Source organism: Enoplosus armatus, chromosome 12, assembly GCF_043641665.1.
Source record: "Enoplosus armatus isolate fEnoArm2 chromosome 12, fEnoArm2.hap1, whole genome shotgun sequence".
In the NCBI taxonomy this organism is placed as follows: Eukaryota; Metazoa; Chordata; class Actinopteri; order Centrarchiformes; family Enoplosidae; genus Enoplosus; species Enoplosus armatus.
This window is the reverse complement of record NC_092191.1, coordinates 7,366,300-7,384,026: the sequence shown is the minus strand read 5'-3', so window position 1 is coordinate 7,384,026 and position 17,727 is coordinate 7,366,300. Positions and strand designations below refer to the sequence as shown.

At 40.5% G+C, this 17,727-nt stretch overlaps 1 protein-coding gene across 1 annotated transcript; it reads right to left on the bottom strand.

Annotated features, from left to right (window-relative positions):
• Positions 1 to 1,261: 1,261 nt before the first annotated feature.
• LOC139293997 (equilibrative nucleoside transporter 1-like) lies at positions 1,262 to 13,590 on the bottom strand. Its single transcript, XM_070915732.1, has 12 exons — positions 13,562 to 13,590; positions 13,340 to 13,421; positions 12,239 to 12,420; positions 11,211 to 11,350; positions 9,901 to 10,035; positions 8,664 to 8,761; positions 8,285 to 8,366; positions 7,151 to 7,236; positions 6,920 to 7,028; positions 6,080 to 6,165; positions 4,258 to 4,457; positions 1,262 to 3,119 (listed from the first exon to the last, which is right to left on the bottom strand). Exons 1-12 carry the CDS (start codon positions 13,588 to 13,590, stop codon positions 3,008 to 3,010), a joined length of 1,341 nt encoding a protein of 446 aa, XP_070771833.1. The 3' UTR covers positions 1,262 to 3,007.
• Positions 13,591 to 17,727: the final 4,137 nt, after the last annotated feature.

The following is a 17,727-nucleotide window of genomic DNA, read 5'->3' as shown; positions in this document are numbered from 1 at the left end:
CATCACATCTGTCTGAGCTCTTTTGATTCCATCCACATTATTTCTCACCTCAAGCGCCGTCTCGTACTGTACAGTCTCTCTTTGTGTTCACTTATTACAAATCGGGCATGTATGTTGGATTAAATATTTAAATAAACTTTGTATACATTTTATAGTGAATCAGTTGACAATGGCTGTTTTTTTTTTCTTCTCTTGATCAACTTAACAGTTTGTGGTTTGTTTAAGAATGATAAGTTGCTGCTGTAGGGTTTACACTAGTACACTTCTCCTTCAAGAGGACGGACGTTAATAGAAACGTGGTGTGAATACTTTCTGATAGGAACATGTTTTGATTGTGACGAGTGGGTTGGAGACAATGTCTGTCTGCCTTTTAAAGATATCTCTGGTAATTTATTTTTGAATAAACTGTTTACCTTAAGAATAAATCATCAATTCAATTATGTTGGCTCCTTTTTGTCTTTTTTATTTTTAAATTTATTTCTTTGAGGAGACTTTATTTAGTCTGAACGAAGTGACCAAGAAGCAACTTATCACATTTCACTTTCCTCTTGAATTTAAGCACAATTTTCAAAAAACACATTCCTCTTGTGTCATGTCTTCGCACAACACTTAGTCTTAGTATTTAGTAATATGTGGATACATAAATTATAAAAAATATTTCCCAAAAATCAATTTGGGAGTACCCTATGTAACCCTGAGTGGTGTCTGCAGGTATTCCTTTCAGGTTGCTTATAGTTGCAACCTCCACCAATAAGGAAAAGGCAGACAGAAGCCTGAGAGGCGAAACTGAGGGAGACTCAAAACAATTATCATACTGCTTCATCTTCATAGCCTGGAGAAAAGTGTTAATGCAGTTGGTAACTAGAGGAATGGAGAATCTCAAAATGAATTAGCCAAGTTCAGAGTTTATCAGTCGGTGGCCTTGATTCAAAAAAGTTGCTGAGAAATTACCAAGAGAGGAGGAAAAGCTGCATTTGTATGTGACTAACACTGAGGCGTCTTCATGACGCGTGTCCCGCTGGGCATTTAACTTCATTATTCAGTCACATGCAGAGGCAGCGCACGGAAAAGATCAGCAGTTATCGGCTGAGGATCGCAGCCACTTTACACTTTACATTCAAGTGAATTAAGTGAGGAGCTGTTTGCATCAGCAGTGACCTGTTTACTGAAGAAGTCTGTGTCCAGATGTTTCACAGCACATAAATAGCTGCTGAGATGTTGAGCAGTGTGTTTCCAGTAATGACCAACAGGAGGCGCCAGATTCTTAAAAATACACAGTTTTATTTTATCACAGAACTGTTTCAAGCTGCAATGTAAGTAACATTTTAATGGTCCATGCCAGACTCCCATAGCAACCCAAACACAAAGTACGGAAGAACAGACCAACGCTGTGCTTTTAAACAGACTGTTAGGATGTATACAGCTGGGGTTATGAATAATATTGTGTACAACTAAAGTAGACTTTAAAAAAAAAAAAAAAGCATCAAAAGGCCACAAAAATGCAAAGAAACAAAAATATAATACTGATAGGCACAAGGCCTTTTATCCCCCCCCCTTCATAACAACATAACTAACTCAGCGAGAGCCAAGTGGTAACGTCTGAAAACACTAAAAACTACTTCTGATATAAAACTTATCTTCCATGAGAACATGTTGAACGAGAAGCGTCACAAGAACGCCAAAGAGTGAGATTTTAAAAAGTCTCCAAATCTCACGATGGCACATTTCACGTCACTGACGGCTGCATACTTTTGTTTTTACTGCGTTCAAAATTACATCAAAATCTCTTGTGTGTGTTTATCAGGAAGAGTAGAAACTGTGACCTCTGTTTCTATTTGGTCAAACTGAAGTACGAGAGGATGTTTTCAGATAAACCAAAAAGACTCACGCTGGTACTCGAGGCACAAATAGACAAAACACCACTCTCTAAGACAATGAATATTCAGATTATTGATTAAAACCTCGTCTTTAGGATTCAGTCCATCCTTACATTCTTTGAGAATTTACTGATTCGTTATAAAGGAAGCTTAAAACACACACGAGTGACACGAGTGACCCGAGTGAAAGTCGAGAGAGGGAGTGGAGCGGTTTACGTTTGATGGGCCATGACCTCCCTTCAAAGTTCATCATTTTCCCATGTTGTCTTTATGTATTTGGCTTGATCAGAGTTAAAAGCTGCAACAGTCCAGAGTGATGTAACGCTCAGGTTTCATGTTTGATGTGCAAACATCATTAAAAAGAAAGAAAAAAAAGGAAAAGCGTCACGTTGAGGATCACAGTTTACAAATTGATGAGTTAAGTTTACTGGTTAATTTAGATGAGCCAGACACCATCTGAGAGCCTCGTTTATAAAATGTGTTAAGACTTTATTTACACACCATCATAAGTGATTTCTAAAGAATGTGATTGTTTCAAAGGAAGTGAAATACATTTATAACTTTATATAACTTAAACACATTATTGCAATCTAACATTTTATCAGTATTTTTTATATTTTTGTGTAAAGGAACAGTTTATGAATGAGGTTCTGGGATACTGCCGCCGTCTTCATTAACGCTGCCTGGGCTCAGTTTTGTAACATCTGGTTTCTGCTTTCTTCTACATACAACAGATTTTTTAAAGTTTTTTTTTTATACGTTTGGTTGTGAGTCGCACTCTGCAATTTATCTCAGAGAAGTAACCTGTTTGATCAATGGCATCGATTGGGAAACAGGAGAAGCAAGCACACGTTTACACACTGTGCTGCTGAGTTTAGAAGGAAAACAAATATTCAGTAACATGTTTCAGCTTATGTTGTTGCCAAGATGGCAGGATGAGACGAGTCTCTACTGTACACAAGACTGAGGTCCTCTAGTCTTCTAGTCTGCTGTGCCGTCTCCACTCAGCCGGAGGCCAGATGTTGTAGAGGAGCGTGGCCCAGTTATTGATCTCCCATGGAGGGTAAAGGCGGGGACAGTGTTGGAGGGCGGTGGTCTAATCTAGTCTAATGAAGGGCCTGCGGGACATCTTAGATCATGGCCCGGAAAGCAAATGAGACCGCAGCGCCCAGCGCCAAGCCGAGGGACAAGAAGAAGGCCATGATGGCCCCCGCCGTCTCTGCCTCATGCTGTGGCACTTTCCTGTACAGAGACAACAGAGGGACAACACTCATTAGGAATCAGCGGTTCAACATTAAACACAAAAGCTGTTTGTGTTTAAGTTTAGATAAGTCCAACATTAGAGGAAATATTATTATTAACCGTCTCTCCAAGAGTTAGATGAAAAGAGGCTGAAGTACATTGTTTTATGTCAGCTTGTGTGTTGGCTTTTAGCTTTTGTTTTACATGTTTCTTAATATCCTTTATGTATTTTATTATGTTTTATGTTCAAGTGTTTTACCTGGGTGCAAGACAAACTTTAACTTCAACTTTAACTACAGTTAAAATTAAAAGCTAAGCACTCTCATATATATACGTTAAGTATGGTGCTACAGCCCAGAGCCAGTTAGGTTAGCTTAGCTTAGCGTTAAGACTAGAAGCAGGGAAACAGCTAGCCTGTCTGTATAGCAGTACGTAAAAAGATCTGCCTACCAGCTCCTCTACAGCTCAGTAATTTACATGATTTATCTCAGTTGTTTAATTCGTACACAAACAGATATAAAAATGTCAGTTTGTGTTTTAAGGGGGAGTTACAGGCTGTAACTATTTAATGACAAACAACACTTTATCCATCCGCCCAGTGCTATGTGCAGCATCTGCCCTGGTTGCCCGGCAACCTTAACAGCAAGACTGCAGGAAGTCACAGCGGCCGGCTGTTGTTGCCAATAAATAGTTTCAGCACATAATTCCCTCTAAAACCACAATTCTGTTTATGTCCAGATTTAACAAACGGTCGACTTCATGTGGAGTTTTAGAGGTGCTGGTGGGAGAACGTTTGAGCTTTGAAAGGTACTTGCCTGCTTCCAGTCTTTATTGCTAAGCTAGGCTAATCTCCTCCAGGCTCCAGCCCAATACTTAAAAAGAGTACTCCTCTGATTTAGCACTGCGCTCCTGTAACATTGTGCGTTCATGATGGACAGTTTAATAAAACATAGATGCAGCAGAGACATCGTGTGTACATTATTAGAGTATTCTTAATTGAGCGGTCTCGATCTTCTCATCTAATCCTCAGACAGAAAACAATGAAACCAGAAGCTTCATCAGCCACAACTAACAATAGTCCCAGCGAACACGCTTCATTTACAGTTATTAGTGTACAGTGTGTGTGTCTAGTTCTTACTTTGGTCCAAAGCACATGCAGAGACTGGCCAGGTATCCGTTGGAGAAGGAGAAGATGATCATGAAGATGATGTACCAGGCGTCGTGGGCAAACAGCACGGGGAGGTAGTTGCGAGGCTGGACGTTACACAGCATGAAGAGAGGGACGAAGACGACACGCAGACCCACCAGGACAGGAAGCCACACACTGTTTTTACCCGGCTGGAGAGAAACACAGCAACATCAACCACAGGAACAGACATGGTACAAAATTTAATATTTTGTGGTTGTGGACTGTTGGTGATGCCTTCAAATGACTTGCTTTGTCCGACCAACACTGAAACATCTGTGTTTTAAGTTCCTCTGGAGACAACACGTGGCACGGCAAAGTTCAATAACAAACTCACTAAATTCATGTTAACTTGTGTTAAGTTAACAATCTTACATGTCTTACAATCTTAGTGGGAGGAACATGTTTAAAGACACGACTGACCAAAGGACCTGGAGTCACAAAAGCAGCTCAGAGGAAACCGTCAGGATCCTGATCAGCATCATCTAATGATGATAAATAAACTCACATGGTCCTGGAGCAGCTGACTACTGATATCTGCGATAATACCAAGAGGCTGCATTCCAGTGCAGGTCAGACAGGGTTAACTAACTGTACTCGGACTGAATTGATTTAATTTGATCTCCTCTGGAGCGCAGAAAATTAAACTTGTTTGTTAATTTGTTATTTTCTGGACAAAGTTTAAGGAGATCTGAGCCAACACTTGACAAATAAAATACACATTAATATAATGTATTAACGTGTTAGTATAAATAAAGCTGCCTGACACTAAATTCCTGTAATATAACATAATGCCAAGTTTAGATATTTAAATCTAAAGGAAGTGGTGCTAAAACACTAGACAGCTGGAGATACTGTGGACCTAAAATAATCTATTAAAGCTTGTAGCAGAATAAAATGGATGCATTCATGATAACAGGTGTCTATTATATTATCATATATATCATAGTGCTCAGACATGTAGCAGCGCTGAGGGCTTCTTAGCAGTTCAATAACCTCCGAGCTTCCATCGTTCATCCACATGTGCAGAAGAAGAGTGAGCAAACCTCCAAAATCACCACTGTCACTCCTCTCTGACCACCAAAACCACTTCCTTCACACAGCGCACCCATCCACCCACCCACACACACACACACACACACACACACACACACTTTTCTCCAAAACAAACCTCTGATCTCAGCAACAAAACTCGCCTCCTTTATTTTCACCCCCAACTCTGAGCAGCTGATGTTTTTCCACTCAGTGATTTATTCATGTGTAAATATTTTATGCAGCCAAAGGCTTCCATTAAAGTGTCGACAAGTGTGTCTGTTGTCCATGGCACCACAACAGCAGACCACAATAAATATTTTGATGTGGTCATTTTAAATGGACCCTATAAGGCAAAAGTGTTTGTAAACAGGGGTGCTGTTACTTGATGGATTTGTTGATAGGGCTGCATGAGGCAGCAGCGTTTAAGCATCGGTCACTGTCATTACTACAAACTGGTACATTATGAAATATGCTGTGTTGTTAGTTACAGCAAACATAAAGGCAACTGTTGGGTCCAGAGAGAGATCAGAGACTACCAGGCAGTTATGACAAGATTTATGATAACATTTACCCTGAATAGATCCATTAAACCTGCAGGAAGCTCGACAGTTAGCTGGGACCAAGCCTGTGAAGTAATTAAGCCGACTCTGAACCCAAAGAGGAAGCTGTCCGAGCAGGTTAGAGGGACCGAGCCCCCTGGGTAAAACGTGTTATTTAGTGTTGTAGTGTTGATACTGACCCACATACAGACGGCTGTCAGACTTCTGCCAATCCAGTCCATCACATTGAAGAGGAGGAAACATGACACAGGGATGAAGTACGTTTCTGAATAGGGAGCAAAACAAACGAGCTGCTGTTAACAACAAGACTACAGATGTCTGACTGCTTGAAAGAAAACTACCCAACTCAAATACAGCTGAAAAGCTTTGTAGCTTTCTCCTTCATGGAGGACGGCAGCTGTCGTCAACGTGGATTCACGGTATCAAAATATCAAACTACTTCGGCGTTTTGATACTTATATTTGTTGTCACTCCGGGTCGTGTGAATCCAAGCGGACAACAGCTCCTTGAAGGAGAAAGCTGCAATTTCAGAGTTTACAGGGAAGAGAGGATTTAATAAAAGACAAGTTTTCAGTGGAGTGTTCCTTTAAGGATTAAGCCTTGTTCACTGCCTTTCCAATTTAAAACTGCAAATATCTGCAATAAAAGCAACAGTTAAGTCTAATTTAGTGCATCTATGTGGTGAGGAGGTAAAATAAGCAGTTTTAGAAATATATTAAGTCAGATACTACTGCAGAATTAAAAGCCTTTCAACACAGTAAAATTATGTGAATGAGTTTAAACTATTTCCAATTGTCTCGCAAAATTCTCGCTCCACAAAACACCTGATCTTACCGTCTGAGGTAAGGAGATCAAAATCGCCTTGTTGGGAAACAAAAAAAAAAAAAAAAACCCCAACCCAAAAAAAGTTTGTGAATAAATGTTTGAACGAGGACAAAAACTCAGCAGTGAAATCTCTCAAATGTTACTGGCTCACTAGCTGCTGTAGCTTCGTCCAGATGTTAGAAATGGAGACTCACCCCAGGCGCCTCCACCTGCGACTGTCGACTGGACCTCAACTGTTACGGCTGGAAAGGTGCCGATGGTGATGGTGAAGATGAAGCACACTGACAGAGCCATCACCCAGATCTGATTGGAGAGCATAAGACAAACATAAGGAGGTATTATTGGCTGGATTTATTCTGTACAATGCTTTTTGTGGCATTCATTAATATTCATTCATATGTCACAGTGTGAAAAAGTCGTTTCACCTGTTTGAAGATGTTTAACACAGACACGCTGGGTTTGGCCTCGTCCTCCATCAGACTCACCACCGGCCGCTTCTCTGCTGGACTTTCTGAAAAACAAACAAACAGCTGTCTATCATTATGTTGGTCACATGGGGGTAAGACTATCATTCCCACATTCGAGTGGGTTTACGCACAAGATTTCTATTGTTATATAACATACAGTTCCCATTACACTCTCACGCACTACTAATTAATGCCACAGACTCAGTTGAGTTGCTGCCAAAACACGAACTGAAACACTTCCACAGTCAAATCCTGCTAATTTCCTGCATAGACGATGCAAGGTGACTTGGACAATTGGAGCACTTTCAAGGCTCGGACGGACACGAACTGCTCCCTTGTTGCCAGTCTTCTGTTACCTAAAATTCCCACGACAGAAACTCTCCTGGTTGAATCGTCCGTATAACAGATGAGCAAATTCAAATGTCTGATTCTTTGATATCAGACAAAAAGGTAAAAGCCTGAGTATGTGAAAATATAACTAAAAGAGAAAGTACAATTTCCTATAGGATGATTTCTATGAAAAAAATGACAGAGCTTAAAATCATCTTGTGTGCAGCGCTAACTGCAAGCGTGAGCTACAGATGACTCTTGATTGAAACCTGATAACATTCAGAAGATTAAAAAAAGAATTACTCTGATAAAAATGCAAAACTGATGGCCATAACATAAACCTGCAGTGTTAGTAAATTATCCAAGTGGCTAACTTGTGTATATGCTGAGGATGTCATTGAAAGATAACTTTGAAATGGGAAATTAAAGTGGGGGAAACATAATTTCTTTGTAACTGTATCGAGGATCTTGATCCTCGAGGGTCTGTGCAGTTTGGTTGATATTGGGCGCCTTGATTTAAAGATCTGCAGTACCATGGCTACAAGTCACATTCCTCATACTGTCATAAATATCAATTAAAGCTAAAGCTCCATGATGTTTGGAAGAATTATGCATTTGTTACATGTTATAACCAAGATCTTCTCTAACTTTTAATGCCGCGGTCGACCTAAGACGTGTCCACAGCTTCAGCTTCCATAATTATTCATTTTTGGAAAGTGGAACCTGAATATCTGATCAGGCCTGTGAGCATACAGTATGTACCTTTTCTGAGTAAGTCCATCTTGTTCTCCTCATCAGCAGAGGGTCTGGATCCATTGCTCTCCATGTAGTACTGGAAAAACTCCTGTTGACAAAACCAAAATCCACAATGAGCAGGCAAAGATAAAGAATAAAGGGAGGACAACATGTTGCTGTGATGTGTTTTCCATCACCTCAAAGACTGAAGCGTTTGGACTGACATAAAAAAATAAAAAGACTGAACTTCATACAGCAGCTATCTAAAAGCACTCAGCACTTATCTCAAGTTTACAAAGTGATTTCTAACTACGTACAATGTTAATAAGAGCAATATGAGAACATATTTGAAAGTGGTATTAAACAAATACCTCATGATAAAAAAAAAAATACTATGAGGTCTTACCATCCTGGGCAGCATGAGGTAGGACATTATGGCCAGGAGAATAACAACACAGGCTGTGATGAAGTAACCAAAAGCGCTGTCCTGCAGGGCTGATCCACCTACAGACAACCACAGGACACAGAGAATCATTAGTGTTTTTATTAAGACTATCATAAGTGTTGATTTAATTCAGCAGTTTTTATTGTGGGCCACAGCTTTAGTTTACTATTGAATAAGAAAGAAAATAGGCACCAACACAGGAATATCTGCTCGTCAAAACAACGAGCTACAGCCTCAAAAATGACCATCAGGTTGAATAAAAACCTCTTACAGGCTCAACAATTACCAAACACTAAGTATTTACTGACGGCAGGACTGTGCAATAAACATACTGTAGCATTTCTTATATAAGATCCTCCTGTGTGAATACAAACATGAACACAGTAGCGACTCCAGCACCAGCAGTGTGCTGATTATATATTTGTGTGTATTTGTGTGAGATGTCTCTGCATATATGTTGTCAGTTCCTAATGGCAACATAATGCTGAAGTTAACGATGAGATCGGAAGTATAAAAATGAACACCACCTCCCATAATTGACCTTCACAGCTTCATCAGGTAACTTAAGCATCGTCACATAGACTGAGAAGGTGAGATGTGTCCAAATTGATGCAGCCTGTTGTCGTTTAAAAGCCAAGAAAACAAACTGTATTTTAGTGACAGATTGATGTCAAGCTAGACGAGATGTAAGTGATAACAGCTAAACTGCATAAGCATGTCTGAGTCATGACTTCAAGAGATAATTCTCACAGCAGTGCCAAAAGGACTTCCAAGAAACTTATTCTGGTTTCATAATTCTGTCTAAGAGGGTCAAATTCAAAGAACAGCAAAACTATTTATTACTAATCACTGAACATTTGGCTGACTTTTTACCAGAAACAGAATTTATCTTGGAACACATTTAATATTGAACAACATTTGTGAGTGAATGCGAATACAAAGTAGCTGCAGACTTTAAACTTTCTGTCACTATTTTATTAGCAGTTAAAATTACAAACTGTGCCAGATATGGAAAGTAATTTTGCTTCTATGAATGGCTTTGTAGTAGACAGGGAATGTGCAGTCAACTTGTCCAGCACCAGTACTACCTCCTAAAAAGGTCATGTACAGCACTGGTAGGTGTGTAGTATTGTAAGGTGTTTTTTTTTTGTCCACCACCTGTGTATCCATAAAGATAGAAGAGGTGTGTGTGACATACTGGCCAGTGCGCAGATCATGGAGAAAGCAGCGAAGGTGCCGGCCAGCCCCTGTCCACTCATGATGGGAGTGGTGTAGGAGGCAGGCAGAATCCCCGCCAGCCCGAACAGACTGCTCTGAAGAATCGCCCCGAACGCTGGTGGGAGGGACACAGAAAACAAGACAAGGATGTTTAAGAATGAGTTGACTTTAAAGAGTCACAGTAACACAGAAAAAACACACGAGCAGCAGCAACAGACCTTTCTGAAAACAACATGGCGCTAAGTAATTGTTTTGCATAACTATTTTCTTTCTATCACTTTACACAAAGTTGTAGCCAATAAGGCTTTTTCATACAAACTTGCATCACACTGGTGGATTACAACCGTTTACTCAGCAACACTGAAACTTAATTAGCTGTTGAAATCTAAAAAGTGTCCACTCAGAGGAATGTGCTGACGTCGATATCAAAAGCTTCAAGGTCACGGCGTCCTCCCCTCTAAATCAAACACGATGGGCTGTTCCTCATGAGGACCTGAGGGTCAGGACTGGCCCAATGGGGATAAGGAGGGGGGTGAGCTTATCCCTGCTGCTCAGTGAGTCATTATAAATAAACAAACGCAGTGAGATTACAGATTGTGTTCTGAAGCTCAGTGTGGTGTGAGAGTGTGGAGGACTTTCCAAACACAGTGGATGCAGATGATGTTGATCAAAGAAGGAGAAGATACGTGGAAATAATCATTTGAGTTCAACGTGGAAATAAGATGAAGGCAGTCCTTAAACCAATGCCGTTCAATACAACAGCACTGCAATAAATCCAACCTTCATTAAAAGTTATAGTGTTCAGGTGTTGATTCAACTGTATTGTCATTTTGGAGGCTGTAGATTGTGTTGCGTTATACTGAGAGGGGTTTTTAATATTTAGTCTACCATCATTGATATAAATGGTTTCAAGCACCACTGTTTGTTTTCTTGTAAGTCAATAACTTGATTAGGGGGAAAATGCCACAAAATAACCCAATAAACAACAAATCGGCTGACTGAATGAACAAAATGACAAATCAGCTACATTTTCCCTTCACACACCCACAGTCTAAAGCTTGTGGTGTCTAGTAGGCAGGTTTAGGAAGAGTTGTTATGTCTCTGCTAGTTGTGTCTTCTGTTTAATTTCCCGTCATAATTTTGTACACTACATTATTTCATTTTGCTCTGTGACTGTTGGTTAGTTTGATATATGTTTGAGCTTTCTTTTTGAGTAGACAGAGAGACTTTCACCGCAGCGACTACTGAATGATCATGCCATTTTTATAATTTATGCATTTAGAAACTCACAGTTGATGCAGATAATTTTGATCATAGTGAGGGTGAAGAAGGGCAGCGGGGCAACGTCCACCTTGACGAGCACCGCCGTCAACAGGAAAACCACCAGGATGACCACCAGACTGCCAGAGATCCGCAGCTTCTGAGGAATCCTGAGACGCACAGTTAAAACAATAGAGAGAAAGGAAATTTAAACGACTTCATATGAAAGTTTCAGATTAGTTTCAGATAAACAAATATTACTACTACTTATATTCATCATATAACAGAGGAGTGTTAGCAGGGTTTTGAAATCTTTACAGGAACATGGAAGAGTGGATTATGATTCATTGTTGAGCAGAAGTAAAAACATTTTCCGATTATGAAGCTAAGAGGGTCAAGTTGAGGTCTATCCAACAGAAAGTGGAAAATAGAGGGAGTCAATTCACAACGAGCAGTACTTTGTTCATCAAAAAAAACAAAAAACACACTGTGTTTTTGAGAGAAAAAGACGAGGGAGAAAATAGACAAAAAAGGTCCGCAGAAATAAAGTGATTATATTGAGGAAACGAGGGACAGCAGGAGAAAAAGAACAGAGACAAAGTTTGGAAGACACGCGGGGAGAGGTAAAAAAGAAGATGGGGGGGGGGGGGGGGGTAGAAAACATAAATAGCATTCCTGGGTGTGTTTGTGCAGGGGAAGAGTCGGTCGTGGTCGGGGTCCACCCCAGATCTCTCTCAATCCCACTCTAATTAAAGCAAACATACTGGAAGCACACAGATATACATTCACATAACAGGATCATGTTACCTATAGTGGCTACACATAAGCAGGAGGGTAGGCAGAAAGAGCGGGAAAGTAAAGGTGCAGAATTGACCTCAAAAAGTCTTCATCCCTTGAATGTAATGTCTTGTGTTAAATCTACTCCAGAGACTCTCTAAAGGACACCAAACTGACTAACGAGGCCAATAATCTTACTGTGGTAACTTTAGTTACATAAATCTACAGGGTCAGTTTTTTTAGTTTGGTGTGAGTGTGTCAGGGTGGAGTAGGGTGGATACCTCTGGTGCAGGAAGGAGTTGAGGCAGGTGAAAATGAGAAGAGGCACCATGGCGCAGAGCGTCATCACGTTGTTAAACTTTGACTGCAGCACATTGCGAGTATCCCCGCCCTCCAAAGTCTTGTTTGCAGTCTGATTGAAGGAGAGGTTAGTGGGTGGGTCCTTCAGCCGACTTGTGAAGAACTAAAAGAAAAGGATGGAGGAATGCACATTTATTACGATGGTTATCAGATCTCACAACTCAACAGTAACAGTTCCTGTAAACGATAAATTAATGAATATGGAGTTTGTTCCACAAACTGGAACTTTATATCAGTATGAGTGGACTAAATATTAAAAACTCCTCTCCACATTACACAATTCAATGGCACCAGAAATCCGCCTCCAAAACCACACAGTTGAATCAACACCTCTCTAAAACAATTTCAACAACAACTGGAAGTTATAAACTTCTGGAAACTGAGTGAATGTTAATAAACAAAGAGGTGGAAAGTCACTTGGATGAAACATTAAGTGCTTTAATGACGCACATATTAAACACATGTTTAAGTGACAGAATTTAGCTAGCCTGAAAAGCTTTTGCATTTATAGATTGTGGCCATGTACTCATAGTTTAGCCATATTTCGTCTTTCCTCGTCTTATTGATCAAAGTGGCTTTCCAACTTTCCTTTGTCAAAACAAATAAGCACTATAAGCTATTTGAGCTTCAACAAAAAGTCCCCCCCTAAGGGTGGGTCCAAATTAACTCCCCCAGGATAATGAAACTGAAATTCCACATTTTAAGAAGTTAACCCCTTAAAGCTCAAAAAGAATGGGTGGGGATTAGAGAGGATATACCACTGCCAAGGAAATCCACCTGGCTGCAGTCAGGCCAGCCATCCTGAGTGAAACCAGGTGGTTTTGGGAGGAAAGGTAAACAAACAATCTTTGTTTTCTCCAAGTTAGATGACCTTCCCCTAAGTGAAGCCCAACCTTTTAATTAACCACTCACTAACCACGAGGAACCACCAACAGGGCTCTTCCTTTCACTTCCATCTGTCTGTTGCTGCAAATATTCTCACATTCAGAAGACTGACTGCAATTTTCCTAAATGTTTCATACCATTGTTGCAGTCATGAAGAAATTCCATGGTAAGAGGGTTCCCAAGCCCAGGATGAAGAAAATGATCCACACTGCATTGTATCTGGGAAAGAGAAAAAAGGAAGTTCGCATGAAAGTACATCAATGAAGTCATTCAACTTAATGTCAACAAACAATTGAGAACAATTTATTCACTGGACATCATCCAAATACTGAAAGTGCAACAGAAGGCGTTTGTCTTACTTGTCCCGAGGTGCGTTGATGGCCGTCATGGTTCTCGTTAGACTGTCAGAGGCTCGTGCTCAGTCAGGGCTTGATCAGGGTGGCACCAGGTCTGAAACACACAGATAACAAATACATGTTTCAATGGTGGATAACATTTAGAGTGTGCCAGCACCTACATGTTTATCATCAGCAGCCATATGTCTCTTCTTTCTATATTTAGATATGTTAATGAGTTATTTAATGTGTGGACCAACACTGCAGTAATAATGGGATGCATAATGTAATTTGAACAGAAAAAAAACAATTAACCAATTCACTTAATCAGATCCAAATTCAGAGGCCGCATGGCAGCACCCACGCTAGAAAACCTCAAGCTTTACGACACAGAAACCACTGAGCTTCCTAACCACAAGAGCAATGACAGTGGTTAAACACGCAAGCATGCAACATAACCCAAAAGGACATCTTGCCACTTTGTGGTAAAGTTGCATAACAGAAGAGAAAACTCAGGTCAGAAACACATGCATCACCTCGCAAAGCATAGCATTCCTCTTAAATGTGCCGAAACATGAGAAAAACATGATCATTCTGCCATTATCAATCTTAAAAGCAAACCACTCTTTGTAAACTGTTAACTTACTTTTCAAGCAGGGACAAAACACTCCTCTTTCTTCTGATCAGATGCACAACTAACGCAAAGGCCGAACAAGCTCTGCCTGCTTCATTTTATACCACACAGAGGTTTAGTAGGTGGACACCCCACTGTCTGCTGCCCATTGGACCTGCCCCTCTTTGCATCTCAGCGTCCATCCCACCTTCTTCCCTTTACCTCAAACTCCCCTTCCTCCTCGACCCTTCCTACTCATTTTTACATTTACATTCCAAGTATGTGCGACGCTCTTTGCCATATAGACGCTAACTCCTAGATTTCTATCATTTCAAGTAAACAGTAACTGGAGCAAAAGTCACATCCTTCCTTGACAAGATTCCTGCGAGAAGTCAACAGTCGGGTGAGACTGAAGAGCTCTGAAAAGAAGCAGATGTAACAGCTACGAAGAGAATGCGAAGGATAGTTTTTTTGAGTCTCTTGCTTTTATATTCCCATCTGTTCCACTCTCTGTATTTTTCAATCTATACACCCTCGACTTCTTAATTTCTCCCTCCATTTCCCCCCATGTTTCCTACTGCCTACTAATTTCTCACCTCATTTCATCCACTGTTCCTCTTCAGCGCCTTTATCATTATTATCTTCATGTCTGTTGCTCCCCTGGCCTTTATTGTGCAGCTCATATTTTCTTGTCCTACTTTCTCCAATGCCCTTCTAGTACCATTTTATTCTGCTCTCATCTTAACTTATCCAACAATATCTATGCTCTCCCTCCGCTCTTTCCTAGCATCTTCTCCACTGGATCTGAGAGAAAACATGCGCTCAGATAGCTGTGTGTGTCCAAACAGAATAACTTTTCTTCATGACACTTCCTCCTTAAAAAACACAGAGCAATTTGGGATCAAATCAAGCTAAACAACACAAAGCAGAGTTCAGGCCGTCTCAGTAAATACGTGGATCATGAGCACTGAGCCTGAATGCAACCGCTCTAAATTAAACGCACGGATCAATGTTTATATGAGTGGCTTCCCGTCTCGTTTATGATCCATTCATAATTACATTAAGACAATAAAGACAAGACCTGCATGTATGATTTGATTTATTTACGGACTGTGGCAGCGCATGGGTCTAACTTCTTATTGCTGACAGACAGAACTTGATGAGTCCCATGTTTGATCTGGCTGGTCATGAGTGTGCTCTCAGTAAGGACAGAGACTTCTCTGTATGAACGGAGCCACACACACACACACACACACACACACACACTATAGACCGTTATGTATAATGCATCTCAACTATACTGGACTGATTGACTCTCAACTCTGAGAAACAACCGTCTCTGTACGGCATATGAGATGGGACAAAAGTCTAACAGACATGAGACTATTTGTTAAACAACAAGTCCATATGTGTTTGCTTACACGGAAGTTTACCACAAGACCAGGTAAACACTGTGTGAATAACCAATATATTGGCTGATATTAGCCCGTCACTGATATATCACTGTATTTTCGGCCAATAAGCAACAAGAAGTTGCAATACAAAAATGACAGAAGATAGAAACAGTGTCTGCGTTACATAGTTCGTCTGCCAGAGAGCACTGACATGTTTATTTTTCAACTGTAAATTGTGCCTCTCAGTGCATAAAAATAACAATAACAATAATAATAATAATATATATATATTGTTATCAGATATTTTTAAATCTAAAATGTTGATATCTGTGTTGGTCTAAAAACTGTGACAGTTAAAAGATGGTCTCCTTCATTTTAGGCATTAATTTGGTGGTTTTATCACCGAAAGAAGAGCTTGAATTAGTCAGTATCCGACTTGGTCTGTGTGCTTCCTCCTATAAGCCCACTGCCATGACGAAGACCCTTCATTGCGCCGGCTTTGCTTTTTTCTTTTTTTTTTTTTTTTACACACTGAACCAAACAACGGAAACTATTGTTCCAGAAGCACGGTCCAAACTTTATCAGAGCCAATGGTATTACAGGCACCACTACGAGTGACAGTTTAAAACATACTGGCTGAGCCATGTCCCAGATTCCTGCAAAGTATGCCTCTCTCAACCTAACGTGTCATCAAAACGAGCCAGCTGGCATGAGTTGCCTGGTGCTGAAATGGTGCCCACCACACACACACAGCCACACAGGCACTTTGTAGTCTGTAGAGTGGTACAAAACTCCAGTTTGGCAACAGTCTGACACTTTAACTAGCCGGCCTCTCAGCGACATCCAACTCCAACAATCAGCACTCCAATGGAAAAAGATTTAACAGGAGTGACAGTCATTTATTGTTTCCTCCTCTAATGTCAAGGTAAAAAATATAGTTAAATCTTGCCAAACAAGGGCAGTTCAGACTAGTCTGCTTGCCATGGTCACAGTTGTGAGAAACATTTTAATTTTGCAACTTGAAAACCTCTACTCATTATTTATTTATAATTTGATATATTGGTATTTCTTGCTTGAGGCTTCTTCTCACAAGACACTATGATTTCCACAAGCATCTGCTGTTGGTCAGATGATTATTGAACTCTAATTCCTCTGTTATGTGAAACGTCGGCACAAAGCTCCAAATTATTGTTTTTACTGCACCACCGACTGGCTGGTCAGAGTGCCTGCACAGTGTGGGAAGGAACTGGGAGGCGATGGCGTGGACCTCCTGCACATTATGCTCTCCCGGTGAAGCTCATTAATGGCTGGTGAAAGGAAGTGACTGGCAACATCGTGCGTCTATCTGCAGCTCTCCCCAGGCCAACAGTTTTTCTATATATTGTACACAGAGTAAATCTTAATGGAAAAGGACAGGAGTACATTTTTCTCGTCTCACCAGCATACCTTTGTAACAGGGTCGCCTTTATTCCCAGCCGGACATGCAGAATGGCTTGATGCTGGTCATATGATGAGGCGATGGAAGAACAACCCCTTTCCTCGAGGTAATTTCCCAGTGCTTATAGATGGCCAACACTCTTATCAAAGACATAACATTTCCTCTGCCAGAGTAAATTCCTAACAGGGAGGTACTTCTTTTTACACCATCAGTGGTGATATACTCCAAATGCATCCGCCAAGTTCATGCCAAGAGTTGTTGTGTTAGTATCAGTGAATCTCTTAAATTCAAATACATAGGTGTCATTTGGAAAGACTGCAAATGTACAAAAATGTTCAAAACTTCAACATGTTCACCTCTGAATGCAGCACAGCTTAAACTATCACCAGAGTTTCTCAAACCTTAGTGTTCAGGATGTAAAGACCTGCTGGTTTCCATTCTGGCAATCTAATTAGAGATTAATTCACAAATTGGACACAACCTGAATGCACTTAACTGCGATTAACCAGCTAGTAGCAGAAGGACGAAATTGAATTTCAGTAGCTGCAGAGTATTGTACACACAAAACAGTTTCAAGAGCCTTTAAAATGTCTTAACCATCCCTTCAACATGCCTGCTGTATGCAACAGAAACAGGATGCACTGCTACAGTGTAAAATCAGTCTCTGGGTAGAGGGTTTGAGGGGCAACAGGGTTAACCCTGTATCCTCTATATGGCATCAGAGGTGCAGTCTTCGAACATTACA

Excerpts from the sequence above, each read along its gene's own strand:
- LOC139293997 (XM_070915732.1), bottom strand. The coding sequence starts at position 13,590 with ATGACGGCCATCAACGCACCTCGGGACAA. Across the intron at positions 13,422-13,561 it reads ATCAACGCACCTCGGGACAA|ATACAATGCAGTGTGGATCA; the intron begins GTAAGACAAACG and ends TCTCTTTCCCAG. Across the intron at positions 8,367-8,663 it reads ACCTCATGCTGCCCAGGATG|GAGTTTTTCCAGTACTACAT; the intron begins GTAAGACCTCAT and ends TTTTGTCAACAG.